The sequence below is a fragment of the Rhipicephalus sanguineus genome, chromosome 2, assembly GCF_013339695.2.
Source record: "Rhipicephalus sanguineus isolate Rsan-2018 chromosome 2, BIME_Rsan_1.4, whole genome shotgun sequence".
Classification (NCBI taxonomy): Eukaryota; Metazoa; Arthropoda; class Arachnida; order Ixodida; family Ixodidae; genus Rhipicephalus; species Rhipicephalus sanguineus.
The window spans coordinates 57,127,550-57,151,399 of NC_051177.1; the positions used below are offsets into that span (position 1 = coordinate 57,127,550).

Here is a 23,850-nt window from a genome sequence, read left to right on the forward strand (position 1 = left end):
CCAGACACTTAACGTACAAAGTTTCGGGAAATTTCGTTGTGCCAATGGGCCCAAAATACTGAAAAAGAGAACTTTGAAATCCGTGATGTCATCATCCGAGATTTCGACGAGAAATTTAAAAGAGAAACTTTTGACATTGATTTTTCTCGTCGATTAATAAACATATGATGGTGAAATTAACAACACTAGAGTTTTCAGAGTATACTTTGTCAGTATAAACTAATTTATTGTTTCACTTAAGCATCCCTTTAACTTGCGGGAACTGTCACTTCGCAGGGCTGATCTCCATGGAGGAGTTCAAGGACGCTTGCGACCTCCTTGCCAAGCACGCCAACACACCCATGTCCGAAGAGCAGGTCGAAGAGCTGGCGAAGAGCATTGACATCAACAAGGACGGCTTCATTGACTTCAATGAGTTCCTCGAGGCATTCCGACTCGTGGACAAGAGGCCGCTCACGCCGCCGGCCTCCAAGGAGAGCAACGGCACGCCGTGCAATGGCGTGGCCAACGCCACCGCACCCGTGGCCACCATTGACGAAGACGAGGACGTCGAGGAAGACGAGGACGAACAAGAGTCCTACTGCACTAAGCTCTGAGGCAACAGCGTGCAGTGTGTGGCCCAGGCAATGCATGGGACTATCTTTCTTAGCAAGGGCACTCCAGGACTCTTCGTGACGCACATTGTGCATTCCTCTCGGCTGTTGCCGAACTTGGAACGAACGCTGGGCTGATGTCACTGAAAGAACGCGACAAGTTTTGTTCAGTGCGGCAGTGTAATGTTCGGAACAGATATTTTGCGACCCACATCCCATCGCTGGAGACGATGCAGTCCCTTGCTATGGGAAATGTAGAAGCGAAGCCCCTGCTGATAAAGGAGCTGGTACCACAGTAGAGATACAATAGAAAGGCCAGAAAATTGCGCCTTGCTAAACGAGACTGTCACCTGCTAAACTGAGCTTAGGATTGCCGGCATCGCACTTGAACAAAAATGGAAATATTGGTTTAACTCATTCAGGTAGAGGAGTAGACATTTACATACCCGAAGTATAAAAGCCGGACTTGACGTTTCTTATTTAGCTGTCAGTCGGTTTAAAAAAAGTTAAATACGTCATGGCACATTCCTATCGGCTATCTGAAGATATATGCTTAGCAAGCTTCGATTGTATGGACTAGCGCTGTTCTTCAGCCAGTAATTAGCTTACAGGGTGGTCTCTAGGTCCGGTAAACGTTGTGGTAAAGCAGCTTGTAACATGAATGAAGGTGCAAGAGAAGCAGCAACGTATAGACGAACTCGCAGCTAGGTGTATCCAGCTCAGTGATGGAGGGAATCCACCGGTATTAAGTCATGTGGCTGTGGAGTTGTCACACGCATCCATGCAGGAAAATGTACTGTTCACACCTAAGTAAGCTCAAACTGCAAATCGGTTCCTGACCCATGTAGTGGTACAGTAAGACTGAGGCAAACTTTCATGATGTTTGCCAAGACATTGCTAAAACATTTCGCGTCATTTGCTAAACAAACTTTCACGAGCTTGTTTTAGCGCTCAACATGCTGCAGCTCACAGGAAAATGTTTCTTTTTTTTTAGCATTCCATAAGTGTTGTCAAAGCAGGAGTGGCGAGGTCAAGAGAGAATTCCGAATTGTCGCTGTTACGGTTCTTATCTTTGAGCTTGTAATTAGTTCAAAGTACCTCACCTTCTCTCCTGCACCGCAGGGGTGGAGAGAGGGTGGCGTACTCTAGAAGATACAGAAATATTACAAGGTATTTCTCACTGCAGCAAAATTTGCCTTGAAATGTCACTTCACAGCGACACGGTTCATGCTGCCGTAAAGCCACATGCCATGAAGCCACTTCTCAGGGCGAAATTTGCATATAAATCGCATCCCAGTCTTACTGTTAATTTTTTTTCTTTGGTATGAACTATACGCTTAAATATACGGTACTGTTCCTGCAGTAAAGCTTTTCAAGCATGCTATCGCTATGACACAGAAACGTAGGGGTATGCTTCAGTGGGTGTGACAATTTGCCTTGCTAAATATGGCTAAAGCCAATCATGCATTCTGGGTGCTCTGCTACAGTCCTTCATACCTGTTATTCGATACAAATAGCTCTTCGTCACCCTCGAGGCATAATATATAGCTCTTATTTAATACTCTCTCCTATTTATATGAAACACTCAAGTGGTTCAAAAATCATTGCCCAGCTAAGTTTACCTTCAAGCATTAACAGTTGCCACGTGCAAGGACACCCTAGAACTTTTGTTCTGCTAAAGGTAGAGAGACACAATGTTGCTAGTTTTGCCATGCTTAGGAACACCCGTTTTATGGAACCTCTGTAACAAGTTTTGGCGACACACTATGCATTGGATATGTATAAGATACTTTGTGAGCTCAACAACACATGTAGTGAAGTGGGAACAGAGCTTTATGTTTGGATGAGCTCCCAGCTGCATTGATGCTGCTGCTGGCTGAAGCTACAACTATTGGTGTCACCTGTGAACACTGAACTTACGCTAATGAACGCATCTCGAAAATGCACACATGGTGAGCTAGACTGCTCGCAGATATCACTACGTTAAATAAGCATAAATCAAATATAGTTACCTATTTGGAGAACTCACCCTTTCTGTTTGTATGTTATCAACCAGGCAACCACAACAGGTGTTTCTTTCATTCCATCTCTTTAACATCAGCAATTCTTAATTACGCTAAGTTCAAGTAGCTGCAAGAAGTCAACATTTGTTTTCTCCTTCGGTATTTTTGTTGTATGCCACACGCACACCCATCGAATAGTGCCGTGACGGCAAAATATTAGAAAGATTTTAAACCGCCATGAGTTTTGCTATCATGAGTACATAAGGATTATGCAGAACATTGCGAGCATGTGCCTACATACAGGGTCATATAGGAGTCATTCAATTTGATGAGTTGCTTCATGGTGCCTGCAACAGGCACACAGATGCCACATGTTGTTTCATAACAGTGCCCAACATAAGAAACATAATAGGGGCACATCTAAGTAATGTGGGGAAAAGTTTGTTGTCAGGTCTTCCTGGCGCTCACCTGATCATAATGCCAGCTCCATTTAACATAAGTGTGCTAACGTATGCAGTGTCGTGCACACTCATTCAATTCACAAGAGCTGTTACCGCACCTTAGAAATCCGCTCAATGAGGCGTTGAATGGCACGTCAAGATATTGAGACGCGGAACAAAGCAAGTTTCTGCACATTCGCAAGGCTAATGCTAATGCGTTAAGCCTTTCACACTCACTCACGCACAACGTGAGTGTCATTAACATCGTTATATTGCGATGCTACTCTGCTTCTCTCACCACAACTCAGCCAAGTATGTTTCACCTATCTCCATTCTCACACTTGTGCCACTTATCTCCTATATTCGAATCATACCAGAGAGACCCGCGAAAGTCATCCCATGAATCTGTTTGTGTCACGCACATGTACTAATGCAGTTCAAATGCCCCACATCAATCGCCAAAGCACACTTAACGCCGTTCTCACAACTTCACACTAATTATTGCTGAGACCTTGCACACTCTGCACTAATCTATAGCCGTGTTCCACGTCAACATGCGTTTTCATGCACACTTGTGCGCTGCATTCTGTCTGATGACCGTTGCCTGTGCTTGCTGTGCCCATGTGTATGTCTCTGTGCGTGTGCACACATGTACGGTCCCTGCACTTATACCATGTCTTATGATTTCACCAGCTGGTTTGAAACGGTGGTCCAGAGACTGAAATAGAAGGCGATGTCGTATAGAACCTCTTACATCGCCTCAGGGTCCAACTTGCTGCCGAGCTCTACTCGAGATTCCCGTTTGCGCATTGCGCTGCCCTTTCTGTCATACGAGGATGGATGAACACTGGCCATAAGACCACCGGATGGTTCTGTAACTCATTACCAGGCATGCTGACAAAGAGACCTTTTGTAACGATGAAGTAAGGTGAGTGGACGAGTAACTAACTGAGTGGAGGAGTAATGACTATTTGCCAAATAGGGGCACATTAAAAATACAGTCAGCTTCATTCCAAGCTTAATGCTGAGCAGAACAGCAATATTTTATCAAGGCGAACTGTCATTCTGCCTAGTTAAGTGATTTTAAATATCTTTAACATAGGATATCTGGCCTCCCATTACAAGGAACATCCGCTGGTTTTGCCCTGATGTGTGTGCATTCATTTTGACATTCGTACATGCGCTTAAGATGACCTGATAAACACAATTTATCTCCCAAGCAGAGCAGCCCGCACGGCTTCTAAGATTTAATGGTTTGCGGTTTCTAGGCATCACATGCATACAGTCAGGATGCTTTATCTCTGTGGAAATGAGATTTCTTAAAGATAGGCAATTCACCTAAAAAAAATTAGGTAACCATGAAATAGATGCAGAGCTTTTTCTTTTACAGATAGACAACTGGGTGCATATTGACATACAAATTACGTGTGCATGCACTTAATGCCGTTGGCTCAGGATAACAGTTTCCTAGACTCAGATTCAAAGGTTTCGTGAACAAATAAAAAATGCCAAATTATTGCCAATGAAAAGGACACTTGTTATAATTGCTGCTGCTGGAGTTGTGTTCGAAACTTCCTGCTTCTATTAAATTTTGCCTCCTGAGTAACCTGTACACAAACCAGTAGATTACACACAAATATCTAGTTAGGTGTAAGTTTTTAACGGATACTTAGTGATGACAGAACTGACATGCCTAGCTAATCGAACACACTTAGCTATTGCAATCTGGAGACAAATGCTGTACCCTTTGTTCGAGTTAGCAGCAGCAAAAGAAATACAAAAACTTCGCAATGAAAAAGACTTAATTTTTTAGTTGGTTTTGCTTCTACTTCCTTATTTCAATAAGTTTCTAGTCCCTATCAACTTGCTGCAAATGCACTCCAGATTTATGCACTGACATCAAATGGAAGCTGTTGCTCAGCGAAAAAAAAATGACATGCCCGGTCGGTTGTTCGTTGGTTTTGAACCCTGTTCCTGCAGTATAGAAGCATGATTCTCAGGTCACAAATTCATGCCTCAAATTCCAGCAAGGCCCTTTTGGCATTTCTTAACAGAAGACATAAGGTGAAACATTAACGAACTGTGCACAAGAATTCATTTTTCAAACAAAGGCTGTCAGGGCTGCTGCTGCTGCGTGAATCTCGTGTTCTGTGACCGTATCCTTTGTTGAAATTTGATAGTACTAGGCTCCATTATACTCTGTCACAGCACTCCTCATGGTATAATGTAGCTTCTTTAGGTGTTGCCTTGTTTTGTACCATTGCAATTACACAGATGAACTTGCATGTTTTTGACAGTGTGTGTCATGGCGTATATTATAGCATACGCCATTATTTTCACTGTGCTGTTCTGTACTGTTGTTCCTTGTTCAACATGCGCTACCTCTGTAGCTGCGCCATCTAATGCTACCAATGCAACAAAACCGGTGCTCCTCAGCGGGACACCTGTTCGTTTTTGACTGTTCCCGAGATTTGTGCTGTTATATCTTGTGTATGATATGAAAAGTCCCACATATAACCTACCTGTTAGATTACCAGCCTATAGTGTTTAGCTACCCCGAAACATAGATTGCATAAGTGTGCTAAGTTAAACAGCCAGATGTTTTCTTTACTAATGACTGCGTGCCAAGTTGTGTGCATAGTTCGGGCTTCAGAATGCGGCTTGTTCTTTGGAGACACACCGATGGAACGAGGCTGCATCCTTTTGCCTTCGTACTTCAGGAATGTTTGCAATCCAGTCAAGTTAGAAATCAAGTCGTAGAAAAGTCACTCGTTGCATACTTGCTGAACTGTGCTATTTGAACACTCGCCTTATTGCTGTCATTCGGAATGAGCCCTATGAGCTAAAGTGTCACAGGTCGCAGTTGCATGTGCTAGTTACGTCTATTTGTATATGCACATATACTATCCACAACTCTTCTACAACACTGTTTCAAGAAATAGGTATTTAGCCTTTTCTACACATTGGTTAGAACAGGTGATTATTTTGCTTTTGCTCCTGTACAGATGTCCATTAATCTAAGAATCTAAGTGCATGGCTACAGACAGTAAACATGCGTGCATTGCACTTCGTCCTATCTTCTCATTCTTCTTGCCTCCTATGGCTTGTCCTCAAATATTAACTCATTCCAACTTGTAAAGCAACCAATTGTACTGCTAATGTTACAATTTGACGAAAATCCTGAGTTCCGGAAGAGCTGTGTTTTAATTAGGAGCATTCACTGGTATTGAGCACACATTTCCGCCTTAAATTGGATTGAGACCTGTACACACACTTTCATCATAGGTAGTAATGTTGGATGTAGATGCCATAAAGAATTAAATGCGAGTTGGAGAAGCCCTTGAAACTACAAACGAACTTGTTCCACGAACACTGACAACACAGTATCGGTCAAAAGTATACAGGTCACTGCAAATCATTGAGAGCATAAAAATTGAGTAAATTCAGAATTTTCAGTTCGGACAGTGTGTGCACTTGTGGGCTCACAGTGGTGTCTGTAGGATGTCTAGACTATGCACAGACAGCAGTAAACCTATACCAGTGACAGTTTGACCATAAGATAGCTGTAGACAGTGTGCCAACTGTCTCAATGTGTTCTCATAAAAGTGGTTATGCTCTTGTTATGCTGTTAAACTTGTCCTCCTCCCTCTCCTTCATATTACTATATGAGGATCATGAACCCGGAGTTCCCCACAATGTTCGGTGCACCACAGCAATACTCCACTACACTCTCTGGAGGTTGTTTCACTCAAGAGTGGAGTGACCCGCACACTTTTGACAGAGACAGCACACCGCTTATGGCCTGTTGAACCAAAGGAGAGAACATGCTCAAAGCTAGCCAGGATCGGATAGCAAGGTTGCCCAGTCGAGTGGAGTGCTACTTTGCACTGATAATCGCTGTGCTGGACCGACAATGCCAAAGGCTGAAGCCTGAAAGCGGGCTAGTGCATCCTCATTCGCTTCTTTCATTCACTGCTCTCACCTGGTTGGTCATGGCCACGATTACCCCAGCAAATGGCAAGGATGTATGCAGATTAGGAATTGCTCTATACTTAATGTAAGCGTCGCCTGCCACATTAGTTCAGGGCACAAGTTGGGCTTTGGTCATACCTGTGTAGGCCTTTTTGAAGGCATGACTATCTTATACACACAGTAAAATGTGCCAGTATTGACCAAGCTAAAGGCACCTTGCATATTTTCTTTTATCCCAGAATGCCTTCTGGGACTCTCATTTAGGAAACACCATAGTGACGTTTCAAAATTGCTTGAAGAATGTACTACATAATGTCAGAAAAAAAAAATGAAGTCAGTGATATATGCATGTTTGATGCACCTCTTCAACAAAATGGTTCTACCAAATATCGCGTTAATTACATGTCTCGGGCCAAAGCTAGGTGTTTTTCTGCTTATAAGTGCATACATTATTGCTGTTGCTCGCAGTCTGTGAGTTGCTCGTAGCAGACCAGAAAACACAAATGTACTTGTATTGTCTGGTTCTCTTCTCTCATGCCTGTGTTTGAGCGCCTTGCTTTCTTTCACGACGAATGCCTACCATCCAGCTCAACCTGCTGCAATTATAATTCTCTCCACTTAGCGTGTTGCTATGTGCACAGTTCTTTAGGAATAGTCAAGGATTAAAAGAGTAAGAAACTAGTAGCCTATATAAGACACTCTTGCATCAGGATCAAAGAAATGTCATAAAGAAACTTTGTAATCAACTTGCTACTAGGTGGCGTACATAACGCTACCTGTTCATTTTCCTTGTCTAATACTAAGCAGTTTTTTGGAATTATGGCAAAATGTTGAAGTGAAACTCCCTTTTGGTGCTCTTCTGCGAGCCTCTCGAATCTTCAACAAATGTAGCAACTCTAGTCACCAGCTGTCACACGATGAAACCTGAGCCAACGCATGTTGCCGTAACGCTGTTTCTTTCATACCTACTTGCTGAACTGCACTTCAGTCTTGCACGGCCAGCTGCTCTTCGCAAAAGCGATATCCGGACCATTAGTGTGAATCAGTAGACACCCAGATGGATGTCTATAAAATAAAGGAAGATGGGGTACTAGGAGGGCTAAAATGCTTGTTTCAATAAAAACATGGACATGACCCACAGCTCTTGGACATAAGCTTTCTTTAAAAAAAAGGCAATTGTTGCTAATACTGCAACATGTGCCAAAGGGGCACGACATTAATTTGTAAGGAGAGCTGTGAATCAATATTGCTTTTCTGCTCTCTGTTTTTGTTAACCCAAGTGCGAAAGCACCAGTTTAATAGTGAACTAAAGCACAATGGCTGTGGCAAGTCCCATGTGCACAGGACCGCCAGAAGCACGGAGAGGGTGCCGTGATGCGACACAAATGTGTGCGACCCAAGTTTCCTGCTGTGTGTATATCACTGTGTACATACATCTCCCAATGTTAAGCCAGTAAAGTGATACTGTGGTATGCACTATATGCACCCACGCCCAGCACAAAGATAATAAACTTGTTATTTAAGCATAAACATCTTGATGTTGTTTGATCAATGCCATGGAGCAGCACCATTCCATGGAAGCAACCAAGCATACACTGATGCAACGCAATGCAATTTAACAAAAGACACAAACCGTCTTTGTGTGTCTCCTGTTCTCAATACACCAATAAAAAAATTCCACTGGATAACTAGACAACCCTATCAGTAAAAGTGTAGAGTTATAAACAACTTATAGAAGGACGCATTGTCTGCGCAGAAGTGGTACAGCTGGTACTTTGATGGTCATCACATGGCGAAATAAAGGTTCAAACAAAGTTAGGTCCTAATTTATAGAGCTTTCGTGACTATTTGGGAGGCTCCAATCACTCTCAAGATATTCTCATTACAGCATGCAGTGCCAAGACACCATGCCTTGCCCGCTGCAAAAAGATACACAAGCTGTACTGTTGCTGCACAAAACCGAACAAACATGAGCTACTCATAAAAACCATATTGTTCCTAAGGAGCTTCTCCCATTTGCCCTTTATAGTGTACATTTATAATTTAGCTCTATGATATTTCTGCATGTTGTCATGCGGTACATTTCTTTCTGCCTCTTTACCTATGCAGACCCCCTTTTTTCTGCATTCTACCTAGCGAAGAAAGATTATTTCATAACATTAACTCTCAGGAACAAATATTGAACTTGGAATCCTCTGTGCATATCTTCCTTTCGTTGGGTATCGTCGTAGTTGGAAATTATATGTTAATCAAGCTCTTCCATTCATGTTCCTGATGCAGATAACAAAAAAAGTTCCGACAAACAATCGGGAACTCCAAGTGCACCTCCATTAATGTGCGATAAGCATCAAGGTTCACCATAACTAATGACACTACTGCCTAGAAAGGATAAGTTTCAACTTTCAAGCTGTGTAAGTTTTTACAGTTAACCCCTTCTGCATCACGGGTAACTTAAAATATAGTACCAAGTTTCCCAGAAGTGTGGCACTGTATCACGGGTAATTTAAAATACAGTACCAAGTTTCCGAGAAGTGTGGCAAGCTGGCAAGCTACATTTCCAGGGCACACATCAAGCACTTGAATATAAAGAGAGACTACGTGTACGCCCTCTACTGACACAGACACCCACTAGAAAGGAACTGAAAGATGTAATCATAACCTGTTTCTACTGAAGGTACTCTTCACTCATGACAACAACAGTAGTCACTAGTACAAAGAGGTTAATATCTTGTCCTACTTCACATTTTACAGAACAATGGTGACCAACAAACAAATCATAGACCCACCAAGATGTCTTCTATATTTACTATTCATTCGTGCCTGCAACAAGGGCACTGTACAATTACATGTACAACTTAACAAAAATATTTATGAATTTGCCCATGACCACAAATCAATGGCTTGCAGCTCATGCAGCTGCAACAGATCAACTTTGCCACGACTTAAAGTAGCAAAAACAAACGTGAAATGCCAGGTGAATTTTGACAGCAAAATGCATGCCACTACATTATCTCTCCAATGCAGCAAGACCAATGAGCGAGTCACACAGAACAATGCCCACAAAAAGTACACCCGACCACAGGGCCATCGGTAGTATCACATTCAGCACCATGCCCGAAATGGTGCGTGGCTTTTAAAGGGACTGCATTATACTGATGCCAGTGAGACTACTTTCTTTCAATTGGGCAACAAATGACTGAGGCACACTATGCTGCTTCCTCACTAATGCTTATTAACCTATATTACTTCGAAGCACTTCAGTGATTCAAACATATCATGTTTTCAATGACAGGCAGGTAAGATCAGACTGCTAGATTGAGACCAATGTTCACCACAGTGCTATATAAAAATGAAGCGTTACTGCACCAGCACAGAAGCCTTACGTTGAGGGTAAGTGTGGCAAGGCTTGTCTAAAAAGCGCTACTTGACTGCTTTAAGGGTAGATGGTAGAGAAAAGATCACAGACACAGTATTCAGACAAGTGGAAGCAGTTGTAACAACGCACAAAATGTTTAATGTTCAACTATTATTTACTGACATGATGAGAAAACAATACTTGGTGACAGAATATGAAGAAGAAATGCGGTCAACCTGCAGTGAGTCCAGTATGTGTACATCACACCTTAAGTGGCGCCATAGAATTGTACAACTTTGTGACTGCCGTCGAGACAATCTGCTGCAAAACGTCGTCCCCTTCACACTGAACTTCAAGGCTCCTCAAGTTAATGTGGGCGCACCTGTCATTGACCGTGACCATCATACGTTCTCCCTTGACCACTTTACCGACAGAGTCCTCGCCAAACATTTCTGCCAGCGTCTCCATGAGACACTCCGTGAAATGCATGCGGTCAACCTTTACCAGAGTGGAAGGCAGGCTTTTGGCAGGAACGGCTGAACACTGCGCCCGCAGCACGACCGTGATGACAGCATCAGCAAACAGGTCATTGACGGGACTCGAGTTCCACTCCAGAACGACCATGCTTGGGGACTCTTGGACGATTGTCACTTTTCCAAACACACGCAGCGCCTTCTTTGAACCCTCCACGATTTCAACATCACCAGACAGCTGATTCAGAAAAAAGTGAAGCATCTGTAAAAAAAAAAAAAAAGCCATTTCAGACCATTGTTTTTTTTTTAATCACAATATCATAACCAACATATGTTGCATATTCTTTCTTTATTGCTCTATAGTGTCGTATGTGCAAGTGACTGATTAAAGCAGCAGATGCAAATACAAATAAACAAGTTAAGCCCAATCAGAGTTACCCACAGTGGCAAGGCAGACAGTATTCTAAGTTTCTAACTGCACATATTCGCTATAGGAAAAAGTCAAATTCAACTAACATGAAAAAAAAGTGAGCTTGCAAGTAGGTAAGTACTACCGTGTACTATCGAGACAGGAATACATTATGAGTACAACTACTTAGAATGTGTTATTTCGTTTGTGCTTCCTCAAATACATAAAAGGTCACTCTGCTTTCACGTTGTATGCTTAGTACGGGGCCTATAACACCTTTCACAACTGGGTACGCTTCCTGTTCCTGTGAAGGAATTACAGCTGTTGGGATTTCCATAAAGGCAATGTGTGTAACACAGGCATAGCCAAAGAGAGGAGGATGGGATCAAGATTTAAAACCCCCTTCCATTTTTTTTAGTTTGTATGTGTATACATACACACACACACACACACACACACACACATACAAATCATGTGGTCAGGCCCTTCCTTCCCCTGCAATAGAAGCCTGGCTATGCCCCTCATGTGCACCATGTCTGCTGCAATTTGACGGTGGGTAAAGCATGTACCCCTGCATTTATACAAGATTCAAAAAATTCGAAAGGCAAATTTGGTAGCTTTGAGTGATAGTAAACGTATGGTTTTCAACCACCATACAAACATGCACGTCTGAAGCAGCGTTGTGCGTGAAATTATGTACAAAAGGTGCCACAAATGTTTGTTTGTTATGGTTTCAACAAGATTAGGCTTCATACACTAATTAAGAGATTATGAGAAAAAGGAACACAAATTTTTTTGCATCAATTCTTTGCCAAGCAAATTAACCTTGTTTCTCCCATGCTTGGCTTGAAAATGGCATTAAACTTTCAATGTTGTCTGAAGATATTTCTCTTACATAGACTGATACTAGTATATAAAATACACTGTACAGCATAAACTACCTGCACAACTTGAGTTCTTTTTACTGATTTGCAGAGCTGGGCAGAAATACTGAGAAAGGTATTCCAGAATACAAATACCAAAATACATGTGCTGGAGGCCTAAAATACAGATACCGAAATACATTTGTCGTTGACGTAACGAGATATTTCGGTGACACTTTTGCAGAAAGATGAAAAAAGCATCCCTGAATAAAGATACAGCGATACAGATAAAAAATACCGATACTTCAATCATTTTTTAAATTTCATGGATGCTGATGATCCGCAAAGACATTTATTAAATACCGGATAACATCGTGAATATAGTTTGCAGCGCATTGAAATTTTCAAATAAAGCATATCGCTCGAAGGGCTAACGGACACCCATGAATTAGGAAGAAGTATACTTTTTTTGGGGTGTCAAGAGTGTTTCATTAATTGCTTAAGCAACAGCAGTGTCCAAAGCTGGCTGCATTCTAGACAGTGTTGGTTCTGCCTCAACACAAGAATCGCGAACAAGAAAAGTCTCTCTGCTGGTGCAGATGAGCGCAAGTTCGTGCTATAACGAACAAGTATAGCTGGAAAGTCCTGTAGCATGGTGATATCCCTTCCCGGTTCATTTACCTACCGAAAACCTTCTGCTCTCACATGGGCCATTCTATGTGTGTGCGAAACCCCTCGCCACCCTTCCTGTGTGGCCGACCGGATGCACACCTTTTCTTAGCTTAGCATAAAAAAAAGTCTTCCTTTCTTCCTTCAAAACATGTCAGATCATTCCCACCAAAAAATAATACTCGTGTTATGCACAGTAACACAATATAATCAATACATCATAGAAGTATTTCACTGCTGAGATACAAATACGTTTTTCAAATGTATCTCGATACAGAAATACAGATACTTAATGTTATCTCTAAGATGCTATTGTGATACTCTTGTACAACAATACTGCCCAGCCCTGCTGAGTTGGCAAGAAGAAATAGGTATTCATTAAAGGGCCCTCATCTGGTTCAGACACCTCATACGAACAAGTGCCCTGCTTAGACCTCGCACAGACTATCGTTTCTGTAGAGTGCCAAACTGCTGCAAGTCATGAAGACTGTCAGAGTTACGAATGAAAGCCATGGTCCATCTCCAGTAAGCCACAGAGCACACTGGAAAATCATCGGCATGCACATAAAACATTGCTACATCAGATTCATCGCTTTCAATAATAATAATAATAATAATAATAACAATAATAATAATAATAATAATAATAATAATAATAATAATAATAATAATAATAATAATAATAATATCTGGGGTTTAACGTCCCAAAACCATGATATGATTATGAGAGATGCCGTAGTGGAAGGCTCCGGAAATTTCGACCACCTGGGGTTCTTTAATGTGCACCTAAACCCAAGTACACGGGCCTCAAACATTTTCGCCTCCATCGAAAATGCAGCTGCCGTGGCCGGGATGGAGATTCATCGCTTTCGAAGTCATGAATTATGGCATGCAGTTGTGGGTGAAATGGAGTGCGAAGTGAGCAAAATGAACACTGGAATGTCTGTTCGCAGTGAACTTTGCTTGCTAGCTACATGGTGACATAACATTTGACGTCTGTTATCTTCTAAAATAAGGCACCAACTTCTGTTTTTCTTGGGACAAAGTTTTCAACAACACTAATGAGGGGCATTTTAACATTGTTGAGGCAGATATGCATGCTAAGTCTGGCCATTGTAAATGATTGCAGAGGCAACAATAGGTGGATAGCGAAATGGTGCGTCGTGTGCTACAGCAATTCCGTTTCGAGGCCTAGCCCTTTGCTGCTTCAAGGTGCCTGCCGTTCAGCGCAATCGGGGGGGAAACACGTATTTCAGAGACCTGCAAGTGTGAAGTGCCAATACCTTTTAGTGAAACTTGAAAGAAAAATATATGTTGAGTGACCAGAATTTCTCATGCCTTGAAACACAAAGTTTGAGTGCATGAGAAAACGAAAGCTGATGTAAAACGAGATAAGACGTGTAGAATAAAAAATCAGAAAACTGCGAGAGTTCACTCTCAGAGTAAGAAACACTTTGCTATTGCAATATGCACTATATGGAACCCAAAAAGGTATCTTTGCAATACAAAAGTAAATAATTAATTTTAAGAGTTCGCAACATGAAAACAGATATACACTGTCGTCCTTTGTAAAAGGGAACACGCGAGCGTGTGGCCTGCACTCGGTGGCGGCTGCCTACAGCACCATCAACCAACAACTAAAGAAAGCCCGTCCACTTTTGGAGGGGCATCACCTGTTGCGAGAGCGGAGTGGGAGCATAATGTAACAGCGCTTGTCTAACGGCCATGACGTGTTATTTTGTTTGCCAATAAATGACGCCAAAAGTGGATGTGCTTTCTTCAGTTGTCGGCTGATTGCTCTGTAGGCAGCCGCCGCAAAGCGCCACGCCACGCACTCACATGTTCCCTTTCATAAAGGACGACAGTGTACAAGTCTTACATCGGGCAAATATTTGATGACACTACAACATGCAACAAATGTGCAAGCAACCTCTATATGTCCCAAAACAAGTGCGAGAACACTCTTCGCTGCAAAACAACATGTATGTGCCCGGAGGTGCATGCGACTTTAATGAAGAAACGACCGGTCACACCTTTTATAACTATCCAGTAGTGATTGCATTTGTTATTCAACTAAGCTGCACAGAGCTCCAAGGTGTTATGCAGTAATTTGTGAGAAAAAAGGACAATGGCTGCTTGGGGGAACATGGAGAAAGAGACAGCACAGGCAACAGCACCTGTACGGCAAAATAGCACCTCGAATCGGAAGCTGATGCAGGCGGGTGCCGTAGCCCACAATCCTTTGCGAGTGTCAGGTTTTTGCTATCTACCTATAGGGAGTATGCACTGAAACTGAGCCGCAATGTGGCGCTGCGGTGCGCCGAGCTGGGCGCCATTTTTGCGGTTCTCGTGCAGCAGCCGACCCACGCTTGCTACTGTGTTTGCTGTGTGTACGCGCTAGGTGTTGTGTGGTATTTCCTTGACTTCCGTGTACTCGCGTGTTTCATTAACGATAGTACGGCGTTGGAACTGTCCTCTACCACTGCGTGTTGCACGGATCTAGTCATTTGCCTGGCTGTGCAAGCGATCGCCGTGTTGCTGCAGTGAAAAGATGCTGCTCAGCGACTACGCCAAGTCGCTGTCTGATGCCGAGCGCAGGAGATACCACATCAAAGTCGCAAAATGCGGTATCGACGACCCCTTGGCGCTTTCCGATGACCAGTTCACGAACGATGTTGGCTGCTATCCCAGCGTAGACCGTGCGGATATCAACGATTATCTTGTTCACGGGACAAGTTTCGTGACGCGGAAGCAGCTTAAGAGCTACAAATCCTTGGAGGCTCACAATTATGTCACAAGCGGCCTCGTGGAGCCACCAAGGGTGAAAACTCTTCGTGATGGCAACATCGTCGTCGTTTCAAAGGTAGGCTGTACATATTGTACCGCATGTTCCCGACTTAACGGCTTGTTCTAGGTATCCGTAAAGTTAGTGATCGGGTGCTAAAGTGGTAAAGCTTGCTATCAGTCGCTGATATGGCGTCAAGCCCATCGCACTTTCTTGCCGCTATCACTAGATGGACAGCCAAGTTGTCGCTGTGTTTCGCGTGTTTTTAGCAATTGGAGCAGGGGCGGCGCCAGGATTTTGATGCTAAGGGAGGGGGGCACCGAAGACAAGCGAGTTCCTTCAGGGGGCCAGGGAACATATGCGTTGTGTTTTGACCATGTTTGCTCGAGGGGGCAGGCAGAAATTTAGGGGCAGCTCTAGCACCCCCCCCTCCCCGGCGGCTCCCCTGGCTTGAAGTAGTGCTCTAAAAATCTAATCGCGCGCGCTGAACACTGATTTATCTTACTATCTGCGCAGGTCCGCCACTCACAAGCGTTTAAAGAAAAGCCGCTGCTGCCGTGGCTACTAATCAAGCCTGATGGTGAAGTTCTGTGCGCGCACTGCACGTGCATGGCTGGCCTTGGCGAGGCGTGCTCACACGTTGGAGCAGTGCTCTTTTACTTGGAGGCAGCAGTGACACGCCGGGATGGTCGATCATGCACGGATGGACAGAATGCATGGCTGCCACCGCATAGAGCTCTCCGCTTTGACGACAGCTCCGTTGTCTTCGCACACTGTCCTGATATAACTTTCGGCACGACATAGAACCCTACCCGTTGAAAGTTCTCGTCGTTTGGGCTGTTTCTTGTGCGGTTGGAGCAACCGTAAACAGCGCAGTTCACCATAGCCGATTGACGCAGCTCGACGCGCAACAACGTCCTGCGGCTTGGGCACTTTTACAAGTCCATGCAACACGCAGTGGTAGGGGACAGTTCCAACGCCGTACTATCGTTAATAAAATACACGAGTACAAGGAAGTCAAGGAAACACCACACAACACCTAGCGCGTACACCCAGCAAACACAGTAGCAAGCGTGGGTCGGCTGCTGCACGAGAACCGCAAAAATGGCGCCCAGCTCGGGGCACCGCAGCGCCACATTGCGGCTCAGTTTCAGTGCATACTCCCTATTGCACAATGAAACCAGCAAAACATTTCTGTGCAAGTATTACAGTGGGACAGCAGGTTAGTTCCATACTGAGCATAAATAAGCTTGCCAAGTTATAAAGGAAAGTGGACCACAAGAAGAAGTGACTTTCGAAGATATTCTGACGTTTGCGAGGAAAACAGCTCATAATCACATACCTGGAATGAACCCGTGTAGCTAATGCTCATTCGCTGTCCCACGGTGCTCATGACCATGTCCGTGTACTTGCCGAGGTCAGTTGGTGCCAGGAGGTGGTAACTGAAGTTACGCTTCACCAACACGCCTGAAAGCTGACGTCCTGGCTCGGGCGGTTGCACAGCAAGCGAACCCATCACCTTGGCAGTCTTCTCACCGCGGAAATGTAGCTCAACGGCTTGCGTGTTGCGCGGGTTGTGTACCTCAATGCGTGTTTCCAAGTCGTCCTCATACTCGCGCACGATGGCCGCCTTCAAACGTCCCATCTCGTTCTGTTCTCCGTGCACGAGAACTATGTGTGGCGGCTTCAGTGTCCGAATAAACTCGCTCGTCTGCTGGTAGTCTGTGTGTGCCGAAAAAGAGATGTAGTCCACACTCATCTTGAGTGGCAGCTTCTGACCCACCATTGTGGTGATCTCTTCCGGCTCGGAGAGTATTGTCTTGGCTAGAGTTCCTTCGACGCAGTAACCAGCGATGATTACGCCGTTCTTTGGGTCCGTACACCAGCTCTCGAAGAGCTCACGGGACAGGCCGCTCTGCATCATTCCCGGGCTCGCCATGACGACGCAAGGCCCGATGTCCTCGAAGTGTTCGATGCTCTTCAAGTTTGAAATGTGCTTGAACACGAACGGGTTGTTAATGGTGATTTGGCGTCGGATGCGCTCGTTCATGGCGTTCACGTACGTCTGATAGACGGCCATGCACTTCTTTGCCAGCGACGACGCGTAGTAGATGGGAATGTCGTGAAGTTCTGGATGGTTGGACCAGTACTCATCCAAGATGAGAAGAAGCTCTTGCGCCCTACCCAGGGCGAACACAGGTATGAGGCAGCGGCCGCCGCGGTTGACGATATCGTGCACGAGACCCGTAAAGCGGGCTTCACGCTCCTCACGTTTCTCGTGGATATGTGTGCCGTAGGTGGACTCGATGATGAGCACGTCCGGGTGGATGTTTGGTATTTCGGCAGCCATCAAGTGCCGGTCCTCCTGCCTCGAGAAGTCGCCAGTGTAAAGCACCTTGACACCCGCGATTTCTATCATGAACATTGCGGCTCCCAAGACGTGTCCTGCGTTGTAGCACCAGAATCGGATGCCGTTGACGTCCTTTTCTTCGTGGAAGTTTATTGTTTCAATCTTCTCCATGCTCGATTCAAGGTCTGCCTCCGAGTAAAGCATTTGCTCGGTGCCGATGTTGCTCACTTTGATGTAATCAGCCAGCAGCCACCGGTAGATAGCCTTCGTAGCGTGCGTCATGAAGCAACGACCCTTAAAGGTTGTCTTCTGGAGAAACCAAGGCAGAGCCCCACAATGGTCCAAATGGAAATGACTCACAAGTAGCAGGTCAATTTCATCAGCTTCGATGAGATCTACATAAGGCAATGCGTCCAATCCGGACATGCCGGGGTGTATACCGCAGTCCAGCATTATACGCTTGCCCTTAAATTCGAGCATAATGCATGACCGCCCTACTTCTTGACCGGCTCCGAGCGGTCGTATCAACAAAAGGTCACTTTCCTCTGCAGGAATTTGAGAATCTGCTTTTCTTTTCGGGCTGTCCACCGGCGTGTCCATAGACGCAGCCATGTTAGCCATGTTTAAACAAGATGAAAATGGAATCGCTTGCGCTCGTTGCCCCACGTTACGGCGACGGATAATATTACTGAAGTCAGTTTCGGTTCTCTGAAAAGTTCTCTGAAAAGGAAAGTTCTCTGAAAATAACCTAATGATTTCACAGTTAATGCATAATAATTAACCATACTAAAAACTAGAGTCCGAACACCTAATGTAATAAAGAATTTTTTAGAAACATTGTACTTGCCGCGCTACTTTGTGTTCAATGACATACCATATGATGCAGCTTTGAAAAAATCCGTAAACAGGAGGTGGGTGCTCGAGCCGTTTAGGGATTCTTTTTATTCTAAACAGACAGGGCGTGCAAACACGGACACAAGAAAGAAGTCAGGACACCACAAATGCCAACTAGCTCAGCTCTCTGTTATTCTAAGGGATTCTTTTATCGCAAGGTTCCGCCTCCTGCCGTTTTTGCATTTGTAGCTTTGTCGCTTTAGAATAGCGCGCGCAACTCTAAGCGTTATCGTTTGTTGTCACTGCGCATGCGTCATACGCTATCCTCCTGGGTACGAGCGTGCAACGCTAACGCTACGAACCCTAATCTATCGTATTTATGACCTCATCTTTTATCGCTTATTGCCACTGCGCATGCGCTCATACGGAATCTTCCTAGGTACGAGCGTGCAACGCTAACGCTACGAATCCTAATCTATCTTATTTATGTCCTCAACTTCCAGTAAAAATCACATAGATACCGTGAATTGTCGGAATCTACGAATTAAAATCAGTTTTCAGGCAGTTGGCACAAAAAAAAGTTAGACTGGCCAATATTGGGCCATAACGGAAGCGGCCAAACCCCTCAGGGCTGTTAATATTATGTGTGACCCCTCAAAAATGCACTGCCGAGGCTGTGACGTCACCTTCTGTACTGCCGTGCCACAGTACAGAAAGGATGCGATCCTTCACTTCTTTGAAAATGTCTGTAGTGTGCGAAAATTACACAGTAACGACACTAGCGCACTTCGGAATCACACGAGAGCGATCTCGTTTCATGACGCGCGCTCAAGGTCATGGCGTGCGCGTGACCTAGCTTTTTTTCCCCTTTGTTATCTCCCCACCCCTCCTATGTCGCTTCCAGCGCGCTCGGCTATCCAGGTTGACATACTCCCCACATGCCCTTTCTGTGCACCTGAATACAATAACTTTGAACACATGATCTGGCTGAGCCCGGCCAACGGCCTGGCGGAGCTGAAATCTCAAGAGGCAGTGGAACGAGGCCATCACAAGCTCCAAGTACGAACTGCAACTCAGGGCGGGCCAGAGGGCCCGGGATGTCGCCGAGAGTCTTCGACTTCCAGCGCCATCCTGGGCGGAGCCCCCGGGCTAGCGAGGTCCTCACGGCCTCCCGTTAGCCTCCTCAGGATACGATCAATAGTCTTTTCTCTCTCTCTCTTTCTCCAGCGCGCTCGTCGGGACGGAGAGAAAGCACTTATAGCGTACGTGAAATATCCAACTGCGGTCGTTCTTGTCGGTTTCGAAAAATTTTTACGGCGTTCGATATTCGTGAGGCAACAAACTCCGATACTGTGGTCAAATGATGATTACTTGGAAAAGTGGTTCAGGACCACACGAGAGCACGCAGACTTAGGTGGCTAGGTAGATAGATAGATAGATAGATAGATAGATAGATAGATAGATAGATAGATAGATAGATAGATAGATAGATAGATAGATAGATAGATAGATAGATAGATAGATAGATAGATAGATAGATAGATAGATAGATAGATAGAAACGCTCAAAGAGCCAGGGGTTTGCTAAGCAATACTTCGCATTTAATAAGAGCGACGCGATGACGTGCTTGTGACAACTGCCCGTCTCTGGCCTGCGGCTTTTCGGAGCTTTGCAACACCTGTCTTCCTCGGCCGCCAATATTATCAAGAACCATCGTGGCCATAACCCTGATTATTAAACAGTGACGCGACAGACACGAATGCATGAGGTAGACTTGGCACCTCGTCTTGGAAGATTAGAAAGGAGGCAGTCTCCCCCCGCCCCTTCCCCCTCTGCTTCCCTATGCGCACACATATATGGTTGTGAGGACAATCATTTTGGTGCCGATGCCGACAAAAAAGGTGGCGGATTTATTTTTATATGATCAGGTATTGTAACTGAGATTGACATTTATTTGAAAGGATGACTTTTTGGTTTCATTTCAGAAGAACCAAAAAGTTCTGGGTGCTTTCATAAATCTGCAGAGCGCGTCTGGCGAGATTTCGAAACCAAACGCATGTCTGGATCTCCCAATTTTCTACTTTGCGCTTATATACATACACAGCGTGCTGAAACATCTAGCATATATTCTCATGCTTTATAATATAAGCACGTAGCAATGCACAATTTCGACGAATGCTCCTACATTTATATTTAAGTTTATTTAGGGTTGAAGGTAACAATATCCTGACGTTTTTAATAACGTTAGAAAAACATTAAAATACCTTAACGGTGTTTCAACGTTCAAGCTTAACATCAATGTAACGTAATCATAATGTATTGCTGCTACTTGGGGTATTCTATTACCCTACCACGCACGTAGCTGGAAATGCACAATTTCGACGAGTGTTATCGTCCCACTCGTCGCAGTTCTGTTTGCTGCGGCGTCACCGCAGAATGGTGTATACGCAATGGGGTAAATGTCACACGGATTCGCGAAATGCCTTTTAAAACGTCATATTTAATTCGCCACGTGCGTGTGACTCCGCCGTAAGCTATAAGCTAAACAAGCGAGAATATTATACACTCTAATGAGACCAGGACTGCAATTAAGGCAAGTCGTCGTCGGAGGAGTCATCTTTCTCGCCTTCTTCCACGAGAAGAGTGAACCTCGACTTGGCAAACTGTTCCCACTGTGTAAAACCATTGCGCGAACGCTCTGTGTCGAAGCGGTCGAAGACCTCGTGATGAATGAAATCGTCGATCTTGATGAAAGTGTTCAAGAACGCAGATGTAAACGCACACCGCTCCACGTCGGACAGAGCGAAAATGCTGCACGACATGAGCTTCACCAGATCGATCATTTGTCGACAGAACTTTCCGAAAGACACCGGGTCGTTCATTAGGAGAGACACGCGGTCGTACTTTTCGTGAAAGAATGTCTCGAGTTCATACATCGTGATATTACCGTCGCCGTCGAGATCTAGCCGGTTGAACCAGTACTCGATGCTCCTTGGATGCGCCTGTCCTTCTCGGCGAGCAGGAAGACGACGAAGTCGACGTACGTCATGGCTGATGTACTGAGTACAGCATTGAGATTCAGAAATTCTTGTTTGCAAAGCGAAATAGGCACATTCTCATTGGATAAAGTTAAAGACTTCGCACATCTAAGATATTGCTGGAATAAACAGTGGTGTTTATCTCACCAGTCAGAAGTTTCATACACCAGATTGCGATGTAGGATTCCGCAATTGAATTATTACCTAAATAAAGCTGGACTCAAGGCGCCCTCGTTATGCATGTTTTAAATGAAATTGAAACAATAGAGCATTTCTTTTTATTCTGTCGCCGATACTCTAATCAGAGAAAACGATACCTTGTAGCGCCATTTAAGAAACTAGGTTTAGCAATGAATGTTCCAGAAATTTTATCATTTGGCGGTACTTTGTTAGGGTATAGCCACAGGGATGTCTGCTCTGCTGTGTTCGATTACATAAATGAAACAAAAAGATTACCGTGTTAGTCTATTTATCTCTGTCCCTAATCTTGATTCGAAATCTGTTATTATTTATCTTAGAAACTACCGAAACGATAGTCTGACCGCTTGCTCCTTCAACAATTACATTTTTTAACCTAAATTTAAAGATTTCTTTAGCATCATTGGTGTTTACCTTAAGCATCCTGCCGCCCGGTTCTTGGCCCATCCTCCTTTGTGGGTGAGCGCCATCAAGACGAGGACATCATCATCACCATCAAGTCAAACACCCTATCTATTGCCTTGGGTTCCAGGGCGCCTTTTTCGTACCTCGACAGGTCTTCCTTGCTCAGCAGACGATCGTTGTCCTTGTCCAGCGAGTTGAACATCGTGTGGATGACGTAGGCGTCCTTGTACGAAAAGGCCCCTTCCACGTTCATGAAGTCGTTGTTGAGTTCCAGAGCGTCAAGCTGCGAGAGGAAGTCGCTGCGTCGCAGCTCTGCCATGCTGAGGTGCCACGTCCACGTCTTTCCGACCTCGAAGAACAGTCGAGCCACCACGGTGTCGATGTACACGCTGTGTGATCTGGTCACTTCCTTGAGAAACGAGAGCCCGCCGTGGTTGTCGATGAGGTCCTGAATCAGGTCCTAGAAGTCGCAAGGCTGCAGGAATGTACGGCAGCCCTAGTCAGCACGAACACCGCCTTGGACAGTCTGTCCTTGCCGGCGACTTGGTGCATCTTAATAATGCATTTAATAATGTTCCATAGCAAAGTAATTCCATATGATACTTGGCAAAAGTGAATGCTTCATCGATGTGCCATCTTTTCAGGCAGCGATCAGGAAGGGGGGAAAGCGTTTGCGATAAAAAACATTCGATAATTCGGCGGCGATGGTGGCCACCCACCACTGAGCCCAACAAGAGTACGCTGAAAGGTAGAAAAGACCTACAGACGCCAGCCTTGCATCGCTGCTATAACCCAATATATTTACTTACCCAATTAAGGTTGGATAGCTACACCAGGTTAACTTTTGCCGCCAGGTACAAGTGAAGCAAATCGAAGAGAGAAGAGGACAGGAAAGAGTAAAAGCAACAGAGAAAGACGAAGATGCAGGAATTAAGAGGAGTACGGGCGCTAGGAGTCTGTCACAAACGAGCGCGTTATAAAGCACGCGCGCGGCCGCTTTCAAACAGCAGCAGGAGAAAACGGCGCGAGCCGCTCGCCCAAGAAGGGCGAACGACGAAAAAACAAGCATCAGAAGGCGCCGACGCGCCGCATCCTCCTCACCCACTGGAGCCAGACGCAGACAACCCGATCGAACGCCCGGCAAAGCCTGGATGTTTCTAGAAGGAAGGGGGGACGCATCACCGAGCGACGCCGCCGCGAGTAGAACCAGCGAGAGAAATCTCGAACTCTCCTTAGCCTTGGCTGTACTGCACGCCGAAGAGCCCTACCGACGCTTCTAGAAACCGGGGGAGAAGGCATAAAAGCGTGCGAACGACGACCAGCAGACAGGCAGTGAAGAAGTGAAGGAGTGAGTGAGTCAATCGGCCCGGTGATGGTGAAGTTATGCTAAGTGCGGCTCTGTTAGCCAAAGAAGACGTGCTTATGATGGTGTGCGGTCAGTCGATCGTCGATCTGGAAGAATT

At 44.8% G+C, this 23,850-nt stretch overlaps 2 protein-coding genes across 2 annotated transcripts in view; one reads left to right on the forward strand and one right to left on the reverse strand.

Moving 5' to 3' along the window:
• LOC119383011 (serine/threonine-protein phosphatase with EF-hands 2) overlaps positions 1-8,538 on the forward strand; it is a 236,173-nt gene extending 227,635 nt beyond the window's left edge. Inside the window, exon 15 of the mRNA XM_037650970.2 lies at positions 277-8,538. Within this exon, the coding sequence (XP_037506898.1) occupies positions 277-596 (320 nt within the window). The 3' untranslated portion in view covers positions 597-8,538. The remainder of the gene's footprint in view (positions 1-276) is intronic.
• Positions 8,539-10,509: 1,971 nt separating this feature from the next.
• LOC119383010 (cleavage and polyadenylation specificity factor subunit 3) lies at positions 10,510-18,524 on the reverse strand. Its single transcript, XM_037650968.2, has 2 exons — positions 16,905-18,524; positions 10,510-11,098 (listed from the first exon to the last, which is right to left on the reverse strand). The coding sequence occupies exons 1-2, from the start codon at positions 18,522-18,524 to the stop codon at positions 10,625-10,627; spliced, it is 2,094 nt and encodes a 697-aa protein (XP_037506896.2). The 3' UTR covers positions 10,510-10,624.
• Positions 18,525-23,850: the final 5,326 nt, after the last annotated feature.